At 42.6% G+C, this 22,674-nt stretch overlaps 1 protein-coding gene across 1 annotated transcript in view; it reads right to left on the bottom strand.

Annotated features, from left to right (window-relative positions):
• Positions 1–22,674, bottom strand: part of samd10b (sterile alpha motif domain containing 10b) — a 52,959-nt gene that overhangs the window by 5,299 nt on the left and 24,986 nt on the right. Inside the window, exons 3-4 of the mRNA XM_069660601.1 lie at positions 11,928–12,096; positions 3,685–3,825 (exon numbers count right to left, since the gene is read on the bottom strand). Coding sequence (XP_069516702.1) covers positions 3,685–3,825; positions 11,928–12,096 — 310 coding nt within the window. The remainder of the gene's footprint in view (positions 1–3,684; positions 3,826–11,927; positions 12,097–22,674) is intronic.

Genomic DNA, 22,674 nt, shown 5'->3' with positions numbered 1-22,674 from the left:
GCTGACAACGCCGCGTTGGTTTTGTAGGGAACATTGGCGCTGTTAGTGGACACAGGCCCTTATGATCACCAAAGTTGTTACAGTTCATCCTCCCCACATAGATTTACCATTTTTCTGCTAATAACCATATCGTTTTTTTGGGATGGATCTCACTCATTTAAGTCGCTTCAAAGTTTCGGCTGAGATGCAGATACCTGGGTTAACCTGCTGGTTCATGAGTGTCAGTTGTCCTACTGTAGATAATGACAGGACGTTAAAGTCCACTATCAGACCTTCATCACCTCTGCCCCGATCTGCCCAATTATCACCACCTCATCACTCTTCTTCACACTCTCAGCCCTGATACAACCCCCATCATCACCCCTTCAGACTCTTCCCACCCAGTCCTACCTTCGTCACCTCTGAATGCCCTCCAACCCTGTGAACTTCAGGTGTTTCATGCAGCCACCAAATTAGCTTGCCCTTATAGCTTAGAGTCAGAGTCTGCTGAACTGGCAAATTACATTTGCATTGCTCTATTAATAGAAGTGTCCAACAGCAATTGAATTCTGTCGCTTTACCAGTCAGATGCAGTCTGCTCTCAATTTAAGTCAGTTCCAATTAATTCAACATAATTGTTTGGCATGTTTGTCATAAAATACCAAAGTACTAAGTGTGTGATAGGAATGAGCTAAAATAATGAGGAAACAATAAAGTAGCACTAAAAACAAATGAGGTTTGGTGTCCTGGTGATCCACTTGTTTAAAGCACCTGCCACCAGGTCATTTTGTGTCTATGTTTCCCTTATGTCACTCTCTTTAGAGACTTTGTTAGCAAGTAGCTTAGCAGTGCTGATCCTTTGTGTCAGCTCAAACCTCACCACATTTATATGACTTGTTGCACTGTGTTCCTTATCTTTTAAATAACGTCGTCCTCTTTCAATCTTCCTCTATCTCACATACGCTTAATATCGCTCTCACGAAATCTGCGGCTTCAAACGCCGCCGATGTTGTGTGTACAAAAACACTTTCATGTCCCAAAGGTGCTCCGAAAGAAAGATTAAAATGAGCGTCAAACTGAGCTATTCCTTCCATTTCTGTCGAGCATTTACCTCAGCAGCATGAATGATCTCAAGTGAGAGTGTGAGCCTGTCAGATTGCAGAGACCACTTCATTTACTTGTTTGAATGTAGCTGGTGATTGTAAGAGCCCTTCCATCAGTGCATAACGATCAGTTGATGGCATAAACAACTTTAGAGCTCATCAATCAACAAGATATTCTTTTTCGGTCAGACGCACTCATGCCAAGGATGATTGGACAGTTTGCAAGTGGTTACGCAATTATTTTCTTATTTGCCAAAAAAGGCTTGTCTTCAGGGTGCTCCAGGAATAATAAGGGAACATTTAAAATCACCAGACATGTTTTGCACTGAATTACTAGGGGGTGCATTGGGAAAAATGAAAGCAACAAGTAGGGCTGCATGGTTATGGCCAAAATGATCACAATTATTTTTGATTTTAAGGGCAATTTTCTTTTTTGTACTTTAAAATTTAAATAAACAGAGCAACACCTTCAGTTCAATTTTGGCTCATGTACAAATTTTGCATCAAAGTAAGACTTAAAATTATGTTCTTTACCTGAATTTGGTGCATCTTATAGAATAATATATCATAAATTATAGAAAAAAATAAAATAAAATTGTACCAAAAAACTTTTTACCCAAAATTAAATCAACAGAGGTCTGTTTTCCCGTCAGTGTGCCACATTCCTGCTAATATTAAAACCTTTCCATCAAACTAAGACTTAAAATAAGGTTCTTTTCTTTGAATTTGGTGTACCTTTGCATTGGTGCATCATGGGTAATTTCAGTCTGTCTTTGGGAGTTGGGTGGATAGGGAGTCGTGCGGTACAGCGTCGCTGTTATGGATGTCTGACTTGACGCTGGACAACAACAGGGAGTAGCGCCGTTATTCCTCTCGGCCTTCACACACTCATCATGCTGTACTTTGTGGTGTTTTTTCAGCTGGTTGAACAAGTTAGTTGTGTTGCTTTGCGGCGCAGACGCAGGTTTCATGCACTCTTTGCATATTACTTTTTCTTGCTTAACGTCACTTGCCCTAAACGCGAAAAACCTCCAAACAACCGATGACGAGCCGTTTTGGGGGATCACTGTTTCGGTTTAAAGAGAGACTTGCTCTCTTCCTGTTTTAGCGTAACAACGAGCAGCGTTCAAAACGCGACAGAGCATTAGTAGCCTACGTGACACGTTTGCACAAACAACACTTCTAAAGGTGGCTGCACACTGCCGAGCCGATGCCCAACTCACCTCAACATCCTAAAGTTGACGTGAGTTGCTGGTTGCAGTCTTTAGAATGTTCTGAAAACCAACTGCCAGCTCCACACTGCCCAGACTTGGCAGGACAGACTTTTGTTGCCTACTTTTCCTTATTTACGTCACCACAAGAAGTAACAGAGAAGTATATTTTGAGCTCGTAATGAAAAACATCAAAGAGGCATTCACAAGGACAGCAACATATTCTTTTCCCGTTTTCAACAGCTGCTGTAACTACGACAACCACAGACGCATTCCGCTGAAAGTCACCAGTTAACACGGTCACTCGTTGAACTGAAACACCACTCTCTGTTCTTTACTCTTCCACCCTAAACTGCCGCTGCAAAGTAGGCGCTTGAAATGCCAGCTCCCCCAAAAATGAAACCAAAACCTCTCAATCTCCCCCTGGGGGAGTGGCTGTTACTTTAGGGAGCGCTTGATTTGATATGCAGCAGAGTTTTAGTTTTACGGGTGGAGCAATAATTTTAAACGCCAATATCCCCGTCATTCAATTATTCAACTTTGAGGAACCCAAAATCGTGATCGGGATTAATATCCGATTAATTGTGCAGCCTTAGTAACAAGCATGAAGCACTTCCTCTAAAAGGCTGCAGATTTCTCTTTCGAGACATGAACTCAGTCGGGATGCTGCTGCTGCTGAATATAGGTCATGATCTTGAAGATTATGGTACCCAAAGGGAAATCTGAGGGAAATAGCTAGAGGACGCTGAGTGTATTTGGCTCTGAATATAAAATCACAACAAAAACGAGACTTTTCTCATCTCTCAATACATTAAATCTTCCTTTACTAGGTTTAAAAGTCAAGAGTTACATTTGCTACACTTGAATTAAGGTGAGTTTTTTCTCTGATCGATATGCTGCAAAGCTGTAAGATTAAAAAAGAAAGTCTACAGAGACCCAGTTCTAGAGCAAAGTAAATAGTGTGGATATTTCACTTTAATGACTCAGACATCAAAGAACACAGAAAACAACCGCCACACACAGCCTCGAAAGAAACAAGCCACGTCACCGGCTGAATCCAGGTCAGCGGTGATTGACTGAGCCACTTTATTGATGGCCGGATAATAAAAGTGTTTACTGGAGCCGTTATTCAGAGTCAGGGCAGCAAATCAAGAGCTCCCATCAATAAAACGACACACAGCCGCTAACAATTGCACCTTGACGTCCAACACCACGTATGTCTCAGCAGGCCTGCATGTTCTCAGGCTGCCTCCTCGCAATTTAACCACACGCAGCTGCTCTGCACATGTTTGTCACTTTCTTCATCTTCCTCTCTCTCACGAAAATTACTAATTACACAATTACTGGTAGAAACACACAGAAAACATCGCAGACAGCATCTTGTTACTTACTTCTGCTAAGGAGCTGCAGGTTGCGGACCTCTTCTCTGACCTGCAGCTGGAGGACTTGTTGGAGGACCTCCTGCCTCAGCGTCTCCTGGACGATTCCCATTCTCTCTAGCTTCTCCCCGTTCAAACGCAGCAACGCCCGTCCTGCCAGGAAGAGGAGAGCATATGGATGATTGAGTGAGTTTCTTCACCAATTTAGAGAAATAGACATCTTCCCACAGAAGTATTAATACCAATTTAGCTGATTAGTTTCAATTCGCTGATGTGTATTTATCGTTTCAGGAACCCAGATGGTAAAATGATTTCCTAAATTGTTGTTGTGTAATGAACAGACCTCTGAATGTGCTAAAACCACAAAACAGCTTCAGGTAAATGCCCTTTAATTTGCTACATACACTGGATACAACATTTCATTTCACTTGGCAGTCCCTCCAGGATTTCGCAGGTTTTTTTTTTCAGGTTTGTTGCAGCCAAAAATGCTGAAGCTGCCGAATTTAAAGCTTGTTTTTCCTGTTGAACACATCAAACATCAACTGTGAGGGACTGGGACAAACACTCCAACAAAGCCCTTTATTGACTTAGCAAATTGCTTGTCTTCCGATGTCACTTCTGGTCTATTTCCCTGTCAGGACTCCAAATGAAATATGTTAAAACTGAAGGGAACTGAAGTAAATGCACTGTGTGCATGATCATGTTTGAGAATCTACACGTTTTTTATTACATTTACGCGGATCTACTTGTTATTTTGGCTTCTGCGTCAGAATAAAAGAACTGACAAGAGACAGGGGAATTACTCACTGTACAATGACTTCATGTGTAGGACAGCTGAAGAGAGACAGGAAATATGGAGAGAAGAGAGTGGGGGATGACATGCAGCAAAGGGCGGGAGACAAACCTGCGGCCGCTGCGTTCGAGGACTGAAGCCTCTGTATATGGGGCGCCTGCTCTACCCACTGAGCTAAACCAGCACCCCGACAATGACTCAAACAGAGCCTCTGGTTGGTGGAAAGTTAATCTCTATTTACAGATTCTACATAGAATAGTCTACATTGTAGAATCTGTAGGCAGGGACGTGGATTTCCCTGAAGGTTCTGGTTTTCGTTTGAACTACGCTTGTAGTCCGAGTAATACTGACCAATCACGTATCAGCAGGCTGCTGCCGGCGTATGCAAGAAAAACAGTCCGTGAGGAGAGCAAAAGCAGGCGGAACGTCATGTGTCATAATGACATCCCAGCTCCCATCAGCGTCATCTGACCACGATTTAGCTTCTTATTAATCTCTATAAAAAGACATCTGCATGTAAGTTCAGCTAACAATCCGTTAACGCTGTGTCACGAAAACCGTTCAGCGTTCAGAGACCTCCGTTCAACAAACAAGTATTTTAAAAGCTTGTATTATTACTTCTTACAAATCTTCATCACGGTGCTGAAATTTCGGCAAAGGTAAGACCCGTTAATTAAAGTAAAACACAAGAAAAACGTTTTCTCTTTCCGGAACAACGCAGCACCCGGAAAAGGAAGTCTTGACGGGAAGTCGCTTAACGCCCGGCACGTTCACCGGTGATCCCAGAGGCTACATCGTCTCAGGCTATAGCCGATGGGAAAGTAAGGAACACAGTCTCTGATTGGTCAATGGACGGCTAACAGTTTTAACATGGAAAAAATTGCAAAGTAGCAAAAGAAGATGCGTGGGGATTGGTTGAATTTGCTGCTTTGCAACTTCCTTAAGGGACTGCCTTGGGGTGCTACCCTGAAATACAGATGTGTTGCAGTCCCGAAAGATAAAACTCCCTTGTTATATTAGAAAATAATTTGCAATCATGAGACATCCCCTTTAAATACTGATTCTGTGTGTTCAAAACTCAGGCCTCAGGGAAATGGGACTTTAAATATACGTTTACCATTTCATGTTGTAAACTCACTATCTCATTTCCAGGGTACTGTGTTTATTTCCTGGTTAGCGCTGCGGCTCCTCATCTAGCAGCAGTAAAGAGGCGGGCAGGGGAAGCACTGCTTAGGCTGGCTGCTTTTCTCTGACTGAGTTTTACTACAGAATTTGGCAGTTAACCCTGGGGACACACACATTTAACATGCCATTACCCACAGCAAACAGCTTTTACAACCAAGTGCCACTCGCGCAGACAAAAAGGCTAAATGAAAAAACTTGGACATGCATGTGTGGCGGTGCTGGTAAACACACTCGCAGAGGTTACAATGGGAAGGGGAGCAATGTCCTTCACTGGTGCAGAGAGAAAAGGAATCCATCATTTCTGCAGCGGCTCTGTTGCGATGCCCAAATCATAATTAGACTCATTACTCATGCAGCTCACTCGCCATATCATTCCATTCATTTCCATTTCCTTCCTATGGACATTGGTACATCCTCTGTATCTCCATCTTTCTCAGTATCTCTATGAATGTACGCTTATTATATCTGTACTGCAGAGAAATAGCCCCTCCCCAAGTTGTCTGTATGCATGAAAAGTATGTACCTCATACGCACAGAAAACAGTCTTTCCCTCAGTCGCTTCCTCTCTCTAGAGATAATAGGACACAATTATTTAAATTGTTTGTTGCTCATTTATCCGCAGAAGCTAATAAGCGTGTTTGATGGAGCAAGGGAAGAGAACAGAACGGAAGAGAAAAAAAGACGAGAGGTGATTGAAGGTGAATTACACTCCTGTGTCCCTTTTCTGAGCACATGAAATATAAATATCCCAGGAAGTAAGAAGTCATATTTCATAAAACAAGCTGCAGGGTGGAGAACAAATTTGGTGGTTCTGTTGGTACTCTCAGAGGACCCCGGCCTGGGCTAAGTGCCTCTAACACCATCTGTAAGAGTTAATGTAACACGCTCCAAGCCATCCAAACTTCTTGACCTCAGCAACACTAATGGCACTGCATCAGTCCTTTGCCCAATTCCCTTTAAAGCGACAATAGAGCGACACAAGAGTCAAGGTTCTGTCGTGTCATTTGTTCGTGTGCGGGAAGTAGCCGTTAGGAACAAAGCTGGCAAAGAGAGGCAGGAGAAAAGGGATCCACAGCAGACAGTGGCAGAAAGAGTGATGCAAAACAGTGATTTATTATCCAATTAAACGCTTATAGGCAGGTTGTTGAGGATGGAAGGTTGGCACAAAGACAGTCCAAAAGACAAACACACATCTGTATGGCAGAAAGCTCACAGGAACAAGTGGTGACAACTTAACAGATAAGGAAATAGAGTGGTATATATATGCCATGAGACTGATTAGTAAGTGGCAACAGGTGTGCAGGTGGGGTGGAGAGTGTCAGGTGATTGCATGGCGGATAATAACAGGGAACAGGTGTCTAGATAGGGGAAGGAGGGGGAGTGTGAGGGCATCTGGTGGAGTGGTGGAGAATTGCAAGAGACCTTGGGAAGCGGGGGAGTGTGGATGAGATACAGGACAACATGCAAGATCACAAGGTACTAATCCCAGTTTCCACACTTGCAGACTTTGTTCATGGTAAGTGTTTGAGTGCTTAGTGCACTGTCAAATCATCAAAAGCGTGAGAGCTCTGATGCGGACTTTTCAATGCTAAATTACACACTTCCTGTGAGTCAGAATATCTGCAGACTTTCCTGCGGGACTTAAGCAGAGTTCATAGCCAACTCGATGACGTATACAAACACTGATGTCCAGCCCCACTGAATATAAACAAATGTTTGTATATTGAAGTAATATTTAATAAACAATAAAAGCATGGATGTGATGGGAAAAATAGCAAATTAGTTTTCAGTTATTTACTTCATGTTTGTAGATTTGTTTATGTTTTTCAATTGAATAGTGGCAAAGAATTAAAATTCCTTTTGCTATTTCGCTAAAATACGGACACAAAAATACAATAACATTTCAGTTATTTACTATATTGTTTCCAGGCAATGTTTGCTGTTATGACAGTGAGTCCCATCCCTCGTTTTTATACAGTCCTTTAGCCCTCACACACTTACGCACTCACGCACTGCACGCCTAACTTCACTAGAGTCTGTGAGTGTTCAGTGCTGACTTAGGCTTTAGGGTGGAGATTGGGATTGGGCCATAGTAATGTAATCAGTTATACATATGACATGAAAATAATTGTAAAAATGGGCTGTTACCATCTGAAAAAGCACTTTCCTTTTGAAGTACACTTAGCCCTCATATTTCTCTACTGGAAACCTTTCCCCCCTTCGGTTAGAACGGCCGCACTTTTTAACAGTCTTCTCATGACTTTTAAATGTTTGACCCAGATGACTCATATGCTGGTTGATGCACTCTCACAAATCAAAGTGCGGCTTGGTCGGCTTCAATCTTCATTTTGTGCTTTTATGTAACTACTCCACTGTGCGTAAAGCCGCTGTACGTATCCTCGGGACGTACACTGATGTAGGATTTTAGCTTGAAAAATACATTTGATAAAAGTATTGAACGTTAAAGAAAATTGTTCAATCATTCAGGAACCGGTTTGTATTTCTGACTGCATCTACTGCATTAAAGAACCTTTTTTGTCAGCAAAGCTTTGTTAGAGTTGATTGATTTTGTAGCTCCAGACGGACTACTGAACATTAAATCAGAAAAAAGGAACAATTAGATTTTTCCCCACATTCCAGCTCTTTGAGACATGATATATAGCTCTCAGTGCAGCCGCATGAGGACAGAGCAGTCCTCCAGCCAGTTCTCGCCTGACAACCAGCTGGGCTGGAACAGTACGGACAAAAGCTACCTCTGCTGTGGGCAAGACTCCACTCCCTGTGAGACAGAAGCATGACAAACCAGTTAGCTTTCATTACGGTTTAATGGGTATGTGTGTGTGTGTGTGTACATGTGGTTTAAACACTGATTATTGACTTTCCTCGGTGTCCGGGCGCTCTCCATTTCAAGCACACAGAGTAGAACAACCCATTTATCTGTGAGCACAACTGTCTTGGGAATTGAACAACAATAATTTTCCATTTATTTTGTGCACAGTTTAAGTCATTTCTTTTCCACACACACACACTTTTGTCTGCGTGTACACAACCATCCACCTCTTCGGCCCTCTCGTGTGGGCTTGCAAACAGCAGTTACAGAACGCCCTAGAAAAACCACTGCCCTTGATCCGCGTGTGTGTGTATCTGTGCATGTGTGTACAAATGAGACAAAGCAGATGAATGGAGCTCAAATCAATTCCCCTCAGACAGACTTAATACAGCCCCTAATAATTGCCCGCAGATAGGGAAAGTAGTGCTGTCAGAGGGAGAAAAGAGACACCAAAACAAAAGCCGCCTCAATAGAGATCGCTTCTCTCAATTTGGCTTCAAAATAAATTGCTTATTAACAATGTCTGTGGGCGAACGGGCCGCAGTTCTGCCCGGGCTAGTACAATAATGACACTTAAAACGGTCTGAGAAGCATTCCAAGTGGGAGGAAGGTAAAGACTTCCTTATAAAAGAACAACCTTTAGATTAAAGCTTTGATAGCAGACCAATGCAGCCCGTGCTGTCCCAAAGGCCTGTACTGTATTACATTTTCTTCTGCTTGTATACAGAGCGTATCCCTGTAGCCACATTTATTATAAGGGTTAGGGTTAGAACTATACCTGACTGTATCTCCTGCTATAAAAGTGTGACCTGAATCTGGATGTATAACCTTGATAAGGAAATAGGATATAAATGAAAGCTGTAAATGCATACATCAGCAGCTAGAATGCAATCCAGTCAGCAAGAACACATCTGGAGGTTACTTGTTGATCATCTGTATCTAATCTCTTCAGGCTGCAGTCATGAGAAAGTATTTGTACAGCAGCTCACTTAGAACCCGACGGACCTACAGCCTTGTTTGCAATTTCCTTTGACAGTATGGGCTGGACGTAAACAACAATAACCCCCAGAATTATTGCTAGACCAAGATCAGGTGTCGTTATTCTAAAAATTCATCTTGATACAGATCACATTATTGATTCCAGGTCAAAAGAGGGTCTCGTCTACTTAATCACATACACACCACGCCAATGTTTCCACTGCCAAGCGTTAGACTTTAGCTTTCTGCCAGTATTGAGTGTAACACTCTGCTGTATGTATGTAAACGTCAGTTACTGTAGTGATTGTTTTAGTTACGTTTCCTCTCACCGTTCCTCCTCTACTCTGCTACTCTGGAACGGATCGGCTGCAGGAGTCGGATTTGTCAACAGAGCTGTCAATCATCCTTTTGACAGCATCAAATAACTAATCAAAAATAAACTTGTCAGAAAAAATTAACACTTGGACATAAATCAGCATGATAAGAACTAACTATAACAGACACCGTGTTTGAGTCCATGTCTGTTAACATGGAGGAGGTGGGCTTTATGACCTATACTGCAGCCAGTCAGCAGGGGGCGCTCAAAGTGTTTTGGCTTCACTTTTAGGGAGCTGTCATGTCGTCTATCTTCTTATAGAGTCTATGCTACAGCCTTATTTGGCTTTGTAGCATGTAGCTTTTGGTGGCTAATGTTAGCATACTACAGTTGGTTCACTGACGTATGGATCTTCTTCACTGGTGCTAAGGTACACGTCATTTTTACACTGCGTTTACTATTGTCCTGCAATTGCCACTTCTGGCCATAGTGGCCGCTGTTTAGCAGAAGTTACATAAATGTTAAAATATACATTTACACCATAGATTCCTGCATTCCATTCAGGTAGTGTATTGATTGACATTGAATTGTGAATCATCACATATTGAGCACCTTCCCCTGCAAAGTAATTTGTTACTACAGCTGTAAATAAATGTAAAGAAGTACAACATTTCTCTCTGGAATAAGGAAATTCAAATACCATGTTTGCCTGCTCCAAAGAGAAAATCAGATATAGTCTGCTTGATCAGGCAATCAACTGTCGCTTTATCAATGAATATTTATTCTTAGATTGAATTAGGGGAAGAAATCACAAATACTTCAGTCGTCAAAAGCTTCACAAACACTCCTGTGTTGTCAAACAGAAAGAAAACCACAATGCAAACACAGGCTGAGTCTATGTTTGGATTGTGAGTCTATTTCCTGCTTTTGCCGCCACCCAAATGATACTAAATCATTCCTACTTCACAGCAATAAAAACAGGCAGGATGCAGAGAACATAAACAAGCCAAAAGATGATAGCATGAATCTTAACACACAAATAAATGTAAAAGCAAGAGACAGTCAAGAATCTGCACTCATCTCCCCAGGCAGCTTTTTTCCCACTGTAATGGTGCCCTCACTGAGAGACTGAGAGAGATACAATTACTTTTGGGTCACTGAACTCAGATGATACAGACGCAGAATCCATTTCTCGACTGTTGCTGAGAACAGACATCCCTTTGTGTGTGAACAACTCTGAGGATCTGTATGTAGATCACTTATTGATGTGGATCTTTGATACTGGCCATATGCATCGACAACAAAAAGACATATTCAACCAACATTTGCACAAGAAAACACAGATGCTAATAACACAGGCAGCATGGAATCCAGCTGGACATCAGTGAGTGAATAAATAAGGATAATAGGATCTAAGCCTCTCTGCCTCTCTCTGTCGGAGAATACATAAATAAAAATGATCAGATCAGAGCTGCTGTAACTATGACGCTGGCAGCATTGTTAACCCTGAAGCCAGTGTGCATGCATGCTTCTGTTTGCATGTGCACGTGCATGCAAATGTGAGTGAGTGGTGGCTGACCTTACAGCGCAGAACAACAATCTGTTCTCAGAAAGACACTAAAAAATAAACAGCTCCGCCGTCTGCTCTGTCAGAGCTGGGGATGTGTGTGAATAAACTCCCATTTGTTAAACCTGCTCATGTGTGTCTATTGGTGTTGTGGTTTCTGTGTACATGCAACTGCATGCATCGGGCAGGGTTTGCAACAAATAAAAGTGTGTATGTGTGCCCCTGTGTGTGTGTTGTTTGAACTTGAAACACGATAACCCACCATTTTTTCCGCAGCTTTTCCTTTCTTCTCCAAAAATAGGCTGCACTACTTTTGTTACCTCACATGAATGCCTTTTAAATCTCCTTTGCAGAGATTTGGGTGTAAACCTGTTTCCAGTTGAAAAGGCTAAGCCGTGGAACCACCAACCTAAAAATAAAACTTGTGTGACATTTGGTAAGCCTTTTATGGCTTTGGTTTGCAATGTCAAAGCAGCTCCACTGCTGGGCTTCTTAAAGGAGCGGAGGTCAGAGAACATGTACAATATCTATATAGACGACTATAAATAGTTTCTACTTAAATTAAACTAAATCTTGTGTAACGTACCTGTGATGGCGTGATGGGAGAAGGCCTCTACGTAGGTCAGGTAGTTGTGAGGACAGTGTTTCTTAAGCCACTTGCAGACGTCCTGCTGAGTCCACAGCACCACAGGTTTGGACAGACTGGACAGAGTAGGACTGGTGTGATACACAGTGAAGGCTTCGCCCGGACGCAGCTGCAACACACAAAGAGCAGAAAAGTTAAAGTTCCTCTCCTAGCTTTAACTAAACCCCTTGAAACTCATCTATGCTCATCAAAAAGAGTTATTTAGAAGTTTAATGCTTAAAATGGATGGTATTTTATTATAGTATTCCTTTGCCTTCATTTAGTATGCATGGATCTATAAATATGGAAATAGACCCCGCCTCTAAATCTTGAATAGATCAGTTGCGTGCCTGCAGCTCTGTTCAAGTCGTAGTATCAGAATGTCAATGTGTTCTAAGTGTCGCTTTAATACGTTAGAAATGTAATGGTGAGCCACCTGCGTGTCTACATTTGTAACTTTTTTTTTGCCTCAATTTGTTAGGAAAGTGAAGAGCGACAGGAAATATAGGGTGGAGAAAGTGGGGATGACATGCATCAAAGGGCTGCAAGACGGAGGCGAAACCAGCGCCCCTTAAAATGGGTTTCTAATGTTAGAAAAACCCTGGTTCAAATCGCCAGCTCTGTTAAAAGTTAAAACCTAACTTGCAAAATAATGATACATAGCTACAACTAGCTTCTCTTCTGATAGCCTTTGTTTTAGCTTGGTTCTTCTTTGCAAGATGAAAGGACGAGTTCCTTAGAATCTGGATTTTAGAGACCATTATTGCTAAACTGCAGTTTTAAAGCTATATATATTTATATATATAAAAACACCAAATGGACATGTTAAGTGTAGAGGCCATCTTTGCATTACTTTAATCTGTATGGTAATTTACTTCTGTCAATAACCTTGTTCTAGGGATGATATGAGACGCTTTCGAGTCGCCTCTGTGGCAATGCCAAGGGTTAGACAACCGCACAGCACATGTTCCCACTTGTTTGCTTATGGTAAATGTTCCATGGACTGAACTTAAATTGTGCCAGACTACCACTAAAAGCATGTTACAGTACAGCCACATTCACCCTTTCACTGGAACATTCATTCATGTGGCTGACAAACAAGAAGCCAATCTGCCCATCAGGATCTGATCTAAGTCACTCACACAGACGGCTATTGAAGCAATTAGTGGTTAGTATGATGCTGAGGGGAGGGACACTTTAACATGTGGACTGCATCAAAAACAGCACACGTTGAATCTCCTCCATACTAACAGGCTAACCGTAGTGTCGTACAAATGATGACGCCGTCACGTCCGTTACGTCCGTCACATCCGTCACGTTTTATGGCATTTTCTTTGTTTTATGGCCTTCATCTTCTTCTTACTGCCACCTACTGGACTGGCGGTGCAGTGCAGTCACTTGTATCGCTTCTTCAAACGTCACTTGCCTGATTTGCTCAATCTTCCCTGGTCTTTAATCCGCTGTGGAACCGCAGACAACAATGGGCCACAGGAACCATTAAGTTCCTTGAAAAAATGGTTCCTAGTACTTTTGGTCAAAAAGCACCTTAAGCAGCCTAAACTGAACCGAACTTCCTGTACCTTGGTTATGTAAAGAAGCTGCACAGGAAGTCGACTAAAGACTACAGAAGGCAGAAAATACAGGAATGAAGTCACACCACTGCTAGATGGCACTTACTCAACTTTCATTGGAGGGGGTGTTTCATCCACGCACTGTGGCATGAGTTTGTGTTTGGTATTAGTAAGACGGAGCCGGTAAGTGTGGGTGTGTATGTGTGTTTTAATTTCACGAGGTACTATACGACAAGTTGGAACATTGCTTTTTTTAATAATCACCTTGTAATTGCTGCACGTAAATATGCTACATGCTGGATTTTCTCATTAGTATCAAATTAGCTTGGATAGTGTTTTCTAATGCCGCAGTTGGCAACCAAATCCCTTCTGGTCGTCTGGGGAATTACACACAGAGGATGCAGAGTGCAGATACAGTCCTGTAAAGGGAAGCAGTAGATTAAGGGCCTATGGAGTCTTATAAAGCCTGTTGGCTTTTTCCTCATTCATCACAGGTACAGGCCATAAATGTACATGTTACCCTTAACAGCTCACAAATTTGAAAAGATTATGCTGCGTGAAAGAGATGAAATTCACATAATGAGCTGAAATGTGACCCAAATTACCAGCGAACATAAGGTGTAAAAGCTTGCAGGCATAGAAGGGAAAACAGATGCTGTACTTTGATTAAAAATGAGCGCCCTGTTCTTCACCTCTCAGCCCTAATTTAGAGAGACGGATGATATTTCCACTGCTTTACCAAATATTCTCACATCCTACCGGTCTCAAACTCCGTACAATGTGGCTCCTTACTTTCTATATGTCAAGAATATATCTTGATACAGTAATTACATTCTATAAACAGCATTTGTTGCGTTGTATTGTGCATGGTGTGGAGGTAGTTGTACCTTCATTATGCAGTCAACACCGCATTATTGTGAACCGTCAACCATATTTTTCAACTATGTGAGCACATCTTTATTCCTCTCATACTCCATTTCTTTCTCTGTTCCTCAGACACCTTCCTCTGACCCTGCGCGATGTCAGACAGCCGGCTCTCTTTTGTTTGTCACGGCCATGTGCGGGGAATTAATACAGACATTAATAAAGTCACAAGCGGTTCATATGGACAGAAAACACAACCACTCCTCGTCCCCTCAGCTCTCTCTGTCCCTCTCTCATGGGTCATACTCTCATATCTAATCCATTCATTCATGCCGTGACTGAGCCAACTCTACAACAAAAGCTTTGGCTGATTTTCAACAGCAAAACACAGAACCGCTGCCAAACGTTCCTCTCCATAACTGACTGCATTTAATGGGATTATGTATGCTGAAATGTCATACACACACATGCAACTAGCAAACACTCTTGAAGCTTAATATCCAGGGTTCTCCCAGCTGATTTTCTCGCTAATGACACAAGCTCCCAGAACACATTCACACCTCAATATGTGATAGACGACAGTTTACATCTTTGCTGCTGTAATAAGATCTCCTCCTGTCAATTTGAGCACCAATCAGCCCTATCAGGTTCTGCCTGGTGTACCGGCTTTAAGGGTGTTCTGCTTTGTAGGCCTTAATTGAAAACAACTCAATTTCTCCGCTCCAGTGTGTTTGCTTGTTTCCTAATTACACACATACTTCTAACCTGACTCAATGGAGCGCTGAAGCAATTTTTAATAACCCAAATTTACTGCTTGCCCCAACCATCATTAATTGTGATTGAGTTGGGGAAGTGTAGAAGTGCTCTTTCCTGCGATGATTGAGTGTGGACAAGAGAGGGTAAAAGAACTCCCTCTTCTGCAGTGAAGTTGCAAACCTGCAGATTAAATCCCTTTAATATCTGTAGTACTCATTTATACATCGTTAAGAAAATCTGAAGAGTGAGGAGTGCAAATGCCTGATCAATCATTAACTTTATTAACAAGACAAAAAGACAAAAAGATTTTGTCTAGAGCAAGTCAGTGGTAAAAGGAAGTGCAGTTTGCTGCCTCAAAAGTTAACAGAAGAGGTCTGTATTCACAGCAAACAAGCAGGATTCAATTTTTCAAGGTCAAGAGGAGTTTATTTGGGTGCTAAATTTACATGTTTTATTCTATAATATACACCGATCAGGCATAACATTATGACCACTGACAGGTGAAGTGAATAACATTGATTATCTCGTTACAATGGCCCGACAGTGGGTGTGATATGTCAGGCAGCAAGTGAACATTTTGTCCTCAAAGCTGATGTGTCGGAAGCAGGAGAAATGGGCGTGCGCAAGGATTCAAGCGACTTTGACAAGAGCCAAATTGTGATGGAAGACTGGGTCAGAGCATCTCCAAAACAGCTGCTTTTGTGGGGTGTTCCCGGTCTGCAGTGGTCAGGACCTACCAAAAGTGGTCCAAGGAAAGAAAAACTGGTGAACCAGTGACAGGAAGCAAAGGCTGGCCCGTGTGGTCAGATCCAACAGAAGAGCTACTGTAGCTCAAACTGCTGAAAAAGTTGAGGCTGGTTCTGATTGAAAGATGTCTGTACAGAATATATGATGCTAGAGCCAGCAGTCACTTAGCTTAGCTTAGCATAATAATGGCAAAGGCTGAAGATTTTTCCCATTGCTTCCGGTCTTCATGCTATGTTATATGGATCGAGACCACAGGACACGACTGTGGTTGTTGTGAAGGTAAAGGAACTGTACAAAGGTCAATTTTTCTTCCATTGCTTTTTTCTGTATTGGAACTAGAAATAGGCCAACACATATTCTAAAACATGTCATACTGTGTAAGCATTTGACATGACTTTGAAGAGGACTCATATGTCAACAGGAGATGTGCACAACTCATAGGCACCACACATTTGTGGTGTCTTGTTGCTCGTCAATACTTCACTTTATGCAACTGTACTTTTCCCCAACAGTGACACGCATCAACTTCTAGCTTTACACACCAGAGAGGAGAGCAAGATAAGATTTCCCTGTTGGATCTACAGCCCATAATATTAACACATAAACCAACACTATCACAGAGAGGGCAGTTAAAGACTTAGCAGGCAGATTTATATTAATCCAGGGACCTATATGTATACATATTAATAAGCAGTGTGTGTATGCTTCCAAGATAATGACCTGACTGTCTCAGTGACTAAACTACAAGCTATTGCATCAACACTGAAGATATACAATAGAGTACTTTAGATCCACTGAGGCATCATTTCCAAACAAATCAGGACAGCAGAAACAGACTTTTGTGCACAAGTTTAATGACTCACAACTGTCCTGTATATGTCTTGAAAAACTGAACTACGCAGATGATAGTCAGATAGAGAGCGTAAACAAAGGCGGTCAAAGAACAACCTAAAGATAGAGAAAAGTGTGCAGAGGAGTGGGGTAGCCTTTGAGTGAGTAATGGCCGTCATCATCAAAAAGCCAGACAGAAGGGAAATAGACCGATGGCTCCCCATCATCCCTCCTTCTCTCCTCTCCCTCCCTCGCTCCTTTTGCACCGCTCTTCGGCCATCTATCAGGCTGTATCTCCTCTGCCCAGCTCTCTGTCGTCCCCGTTCACCCTTTACTGCCTCCCCCACTCCTCCCGAGACCTACTTCTGTCCGGCGGGAGGAGCTCCCTCATTTATTACGGACAGGAGAGGAGAGGAGGGGAAGAGATGGAGCTGGAGGGGAGGCCAGGCATAGGCAAAGTCGAGACTGTATATGGAGCGGAAGTTTAATGAGAGGTGGAGGAGAGTGAGGGGGGAGAGAAAAGGGGGAAACCTAGTAGATATGTTATCATCAGCACTGAAAGAGCTGGGACATTAAGCCAAAATTAAGTGTATTTAGCCTTAATCTTTATATAACCTGGATTTAACATCAAAATGCATGAGTGTGCTTCTTCACCACTTTTAAGGGAATACGGTTATATTCTTTCTTGCTGAGAGTAGGAGGAAAAGGCTGATGCTACTCTTATGTCTGCACAGCAGATAACAAGCTACAGGCAGGAGTTGGTTAGCTTAGCCTAGCATGGAGGAAACAAGGTGAAACAGCTAGCCAGGCTCAGTCAGAGGGTTATAAAATTAGCATTCATTCATTTACATATTACACTATCAAGATATTATTTAGTAGGGCTGTGACGGTAATTATTGACACGAGTGAACACAGCATGAGCGGTGGAGAGGCGAGTTTATTATCACTACTAAGTTCGTATCCTAATTTGTTAAAATGAAATCCTTGGTGACGGGCTACTTATTGTTGTAGCGGCTAAACTAGCATGCCGCGAGACGGGCTAGTCTGCGCCGATTAGATATGCAGAGGGTTGAAACAGCAGTGCACTGACAGCAAGGTTTCTTCTGATGATTACTGTGATTTTCAAACTTTTGTTGCTCATAATGTATGTTCTATATGGGAAAGATGAGGTGCTTCCCTTGGACGCACGGGTAGTAAGTGTACTGCTTCCCTTTACATTTCAATGCGTAAGAGACGCTGGAAGCGTACCTAGCAACATCACTGGGTCTATATTTAAAAATAAGTGGTGATGACGGTCACTGGGTCCACTCCATGGTTGGCGTCACATAACCGCGGTATTGCGGACATGCGGTTACCATGACAACCCTCATATTCAGTGGCCTTTAAAGGTGCTGGTAAAAGATGACAATGAAGCCAATTGTTTCCTGCCTTTTATGCTAAGCTACAAGCTAATTGGCTGCTGTGTTTATATTTAGTGGACAGATATGAAAGTGGTTTCAATCCTCTCATATACCAACCCTCTTATTAACCCAAAATGTTGACCTATCCCTTTGAAATATACTCTAACTTGGAAACAATCACACTTAATAAGTTCTGAAAAATGTATACGGACTAATTCGTAATTCCTCCTCACATCCTTCCCTCCTTTCCTTCTCCACACACTCTGATTGTCTTCGCTGCACTTCTCTATTGATCATTCTGTTTGTATCCTTGAACAGCTTATTTGTCCTTCCGTGCTTACTTTGTTCCATCATGTCTCTAACCCCCCCTCCTCTACTTGCTCCTCATAAATTTTACTCTCTCCCTGCATGACACCTTCCTCCCTATCTCCCTGTCCTCCCTTTATTTTCTCGTTTCCTCCCTTCGATCTCTCTTCTGCCTTGACTTATGTGCACCTAGCTACTTTTTTTGTCCATTTAAGAGCCTGTGTTTCTGTGTGTGTGTGTGTGTGTGTGTGTGTGTGTGTGTGTGCCCTGCCTCTCAGTGAAGCTAAACCGGGGATTAGCTGGAAGTCAGGGGAGCGTGGGGAATCCTTAAAACTCACTCTTTGTGACCGATAACACTTCTCTTCCGATGCCTGCCTCTGTCTCCGCACATCCACGCCCTGCCTGAGATTGATCAATGATGCTACGCCAATTAGCAGTAAAACCGTGAGTGTGTGTTGAAGTGTGCGTGTACTTGAGTGAGTGAATCTATAATCTATAAATCATGTACTGCAGCCAACACCTGCCTGCTCTTATCTGCTCTACATCTTTCCCTGCTGTCACTTTGTTTCTCCACAGGATGCTAAACACTCCTCCTCTATCTTCTCTGTATGCTCGTCTGTCTAAGCGAACAACTCTCTCTGTCTATCTCCCCATCTCCTGCCCCGATCTATCTCTTGCTCGGCTGTCATCATCGAATCAGATCTTCAATCGGTCTCTCCGTTCCCAAAGACCCTGACACATCCTGACATTTCATCCTTCATGTCTCCTTTGCACCTCTCCTCCCCACTTCTCATTTCATCCTATCCCTCAGTAACACCGAATCCTCCCCCTTGTCCCTGGCAGCTTCCGCTGCATCATTTAGCACCCCTGTGTCTCCCACTGCTCTGTCTAGCCTCTACATAAGAGTGTTTGACTGTGTCACTGTGATTCAGAAAATGTTTATTTGTGAGCTTTTTCTGAGTGTATACTCGACTGTGCCTGTGAAAGAGAGTGTGTGCGAGTGTGTGAACTGCCAGCCTCTGTTAGCTGTTTTTACTACTCTGCCTTTGGTTGTCCTCAGGACTCAGAGTTTGTAAATGTCTCGCACTCGTGCGAATGTGAGCGAGCGCTCAGTGGGAGGACAAAGGGCCAGATGGGATTTTCACAAAGCTCTCTATTTAGCAAGAGTCAAACATGTGTCTCGGACAGAGCAACACATCACCGAGGGGCAGGACAAGGACGATACAGTCTAAAGCATTTCTGCCTCACTGCCCTGCAGCTCCTTTATTTTCCTCTGCTGTGTCTTTCAAACCCCTCTTCTGCCCTGCATCATCACAACACCGGCTTAGCTATCAGCAACCCTTCATACCTGAACAACAAATTACATAATTCATCATCGCCTGCCAAAACAACCTATACGCTCTTTTTGTGATCTGGTACTCCCATCAGCGGGATGACAGCGAGGATAAACCTATAGTGATGTATATCTGCCACCTTTATGGCCAAAGTTTGGTTCAGTTGAGGCAAAACAATCCTTAAAAGGTGCAGGTTAAAGATGGAAGAAACCTGTGCTGCCTTTTAGTGTTAAAATCATACGACACCCGCCTCTCCTTCTGAGAGAGGATAATCGTTATTTGCACATGAGGGCACTTGTCAGTTAAAACATAAGGTTTCAAGCAAACAAGCCATGCTGTCGTCTGTCTGGTGAGGACGGTCTCAATGGTTCTATTAAAACCAGGACAGCTGCTCCACCGCCCACACTGGCCAAATTGCAAATCAATAAGACTAAATCATTTGCCTAACACTTTGGCTTGGGAAGATAATAACGATTATAAGAGATGTAAATGTATCAAGAGAGTGCTCCTAGCTCTGCGCGGCTGTAATTAGGCACAGCAGCGCTTTGAGCTAATGCTAATAGCAGCATCCTAACATGATATGACAATGCCAACGTGCTGATGAGAAGCATTATGATAATATGTTCGCTGTCTTAATGTAAGCATGCTAATGTTTTATTTTTAGCGCTAAACATACACAGCGGAAGATGACGATTTGGCAGGTTTATACACAATAACAATAAAAGTTATACTTGTGACATATGTTGGTGTGTCTGCAGTCATGAAGATTTAGTGGCAGATCAGCAGGACAATCAGAACTAATAGTCCAGAGTCCATATAGCCATCTGATTGATGGCTGAAATAATGAGCAGACTAGAGACATCCGCCCCTTAAAATCTAAAGGTGAAAGTCATTCCGTTCCTTACGAACTGTGGTCAAAGTTTGAATCCTCTGTGTTGTCTGTTTGTGTGTTTTCTTTACTTCAGTTCACTGCTTTGTGTTGATGTCATCTGAAAAGGTCAGCCGCTGTATTCTGTAATGAGAAGGGTAAAATAACCACAGACTGATCTTTCTCCTTCGCCCACCCAGCGCGACAATTTAGAGAATAAGGGCCTCGTCTCCTGTATAAGCTCTGTTCTGATATAGGGAAAAAGGCAGTGGCTGCTGTTAGTACCTAAATTGCGTCTCTGTTATTCCACCTATTCCCCAACCTCGTCTAAAGGCTCACCCACAAGCTGTGTGTCAGACAGCAAAATAAGCCACCCACAAACCCCCTCCCCTCACCCCATCTGGCTACCTAAACAACAGCCAATTTAAAGGATGGCATTGAAGTCATTGTGTGGAAAAATCCTATGAGCAGATAGGTCTGCATACAGGACAGGTCCACCTGCTGCAATGTAACAACACAAATAAGTAAGTATCCTGTAATTCCTCTGACAAGTCATATGCTGTCATTCGGGTTGCACAATTAATCGAATAATAATCCCTATTAGGATTTTGGCTTCTCACGACTAAATAATTAACTTACGGCAATATTGGCGTTTAAAATGCATGCTCCACCTGTATAAAACTCTGCTGCATATGAAATCAAGTGCTCCTGAAACTAACAGCCTCTCCCCCAGGGGGAGTTTGAGAGGTTTTGGCTTCACTTTTGGGAGAGCTGGCATGTCATGTTATGAGCGCCTACCTTGCAGCGGCAGAGTGGAAGAGTAAACAACAGAGAGCGGTGTTTCAGCTCAACGAGTGACCGTGTTAACTGGTGTAATGTGCCTGTGGTTGTCATAGTTACAGTAGCTATTAAGAGAATACGTAGCCGTCCTGATGAACGCCACTTTGTTGTTTTTCATCACAAGCTCAAAACTTAACTTATGTCTTAGACGTACTGTTTGTGCAAACGTGTCATGTCATTTACTAATACTGAGTCGAGTTCTTAACGCTGCTTGTTGTTACTCTAAAACAGGAAGAGAGCGAGCCACTCGTTAAACCGCCCACAATAGTTGTCCACCAGTGACAAATTTGTTCATGAGCCTGAATGCAGCACAAAGGTGTTGCTGTGTTTATTGAAATGTGAAAGGACAATCAAAGAAATGTGTCACTAAATTGAAGTTTTGAGTGCCATTTTTTTTTTACCTTCGAGTGCAGAAATTAGCCTCGTTCTGTGTCTAGGATCGCTCTACAGGACATAAACAATATTTTACCACCTGATATTTTTTTGTGTTTGTTTCTTTGAAAAAATAAGTGATTAATGCTGAAAAATACATTGTGAATTTGAAAAAAATGTGCATCCTCATCATAGGTGTCCCTATACTATGTCAGTACAGCAAAAACATGCTGGTAGATCTTGACTATGACAGCCATAGCTATATATGCATTGACACCCCGACCATCTAGTCTGCTTCTACCTAGTCGTGTTTGCATATGTGTGTGTGCGTGCACAGGAGTTTGCATAGGAGCACAATGTGTTATATTAGCTTCGTTAAACAGATAAGGAAGATTCCCCAGGTCCCCTCTTATATACAGAAGCCGGGCTGTGTTTCACTTAACCGGCTCCCTCATTACAGCTGATGTGTGCACAACCGGTGTAATGGAGAATAATCTAATCATCACTCCTGAGAGAGCTGGACACACACACATCAGTCCACAAAACCTGCACACACACATACACACACATGCATGCCCATAAACACAGAGAAACAGATGCACAAGTAGACAATGACAAATTTTGTGAATGCACAGACACACACACATCACAGAGAGAGCTGGACTGCTCCCCCAGTTGTTGAATTATGCATTAGGAGGCTTGTTGCCACAAGGAAATGATAAGCCTAACTTCTCATGGTATAGCGGAGGTTTAATTATCCAGTCTCTGTGTAATCACATGGAAACAGCTTCCCACTCGTCTTTTATTAAGCCTTTTATA

Source organism: Semicossyphus pulcher, unplaced genomic scaffold (assembly GCF_022749685.1).
Source record: "Semicossyphus pulcher isolate SPU_LCO1_2020_fin unplaced genomic scaffold, fSemPul1.0.p SCAF_13, whole genome shotgun sequence".
Classification (NCBI taxonomy): Eukaryota; Metazoa; Chordata; class Actinopteri; order Labriformes; family Labridae; genus Semicossyphus; species Semicossyphus pulcher.
The sequence above is the reverse complement of the archived record's forward strand: the minus strand, read 5'-3'. Positions and strand labels throughout refer to the sequence as shown.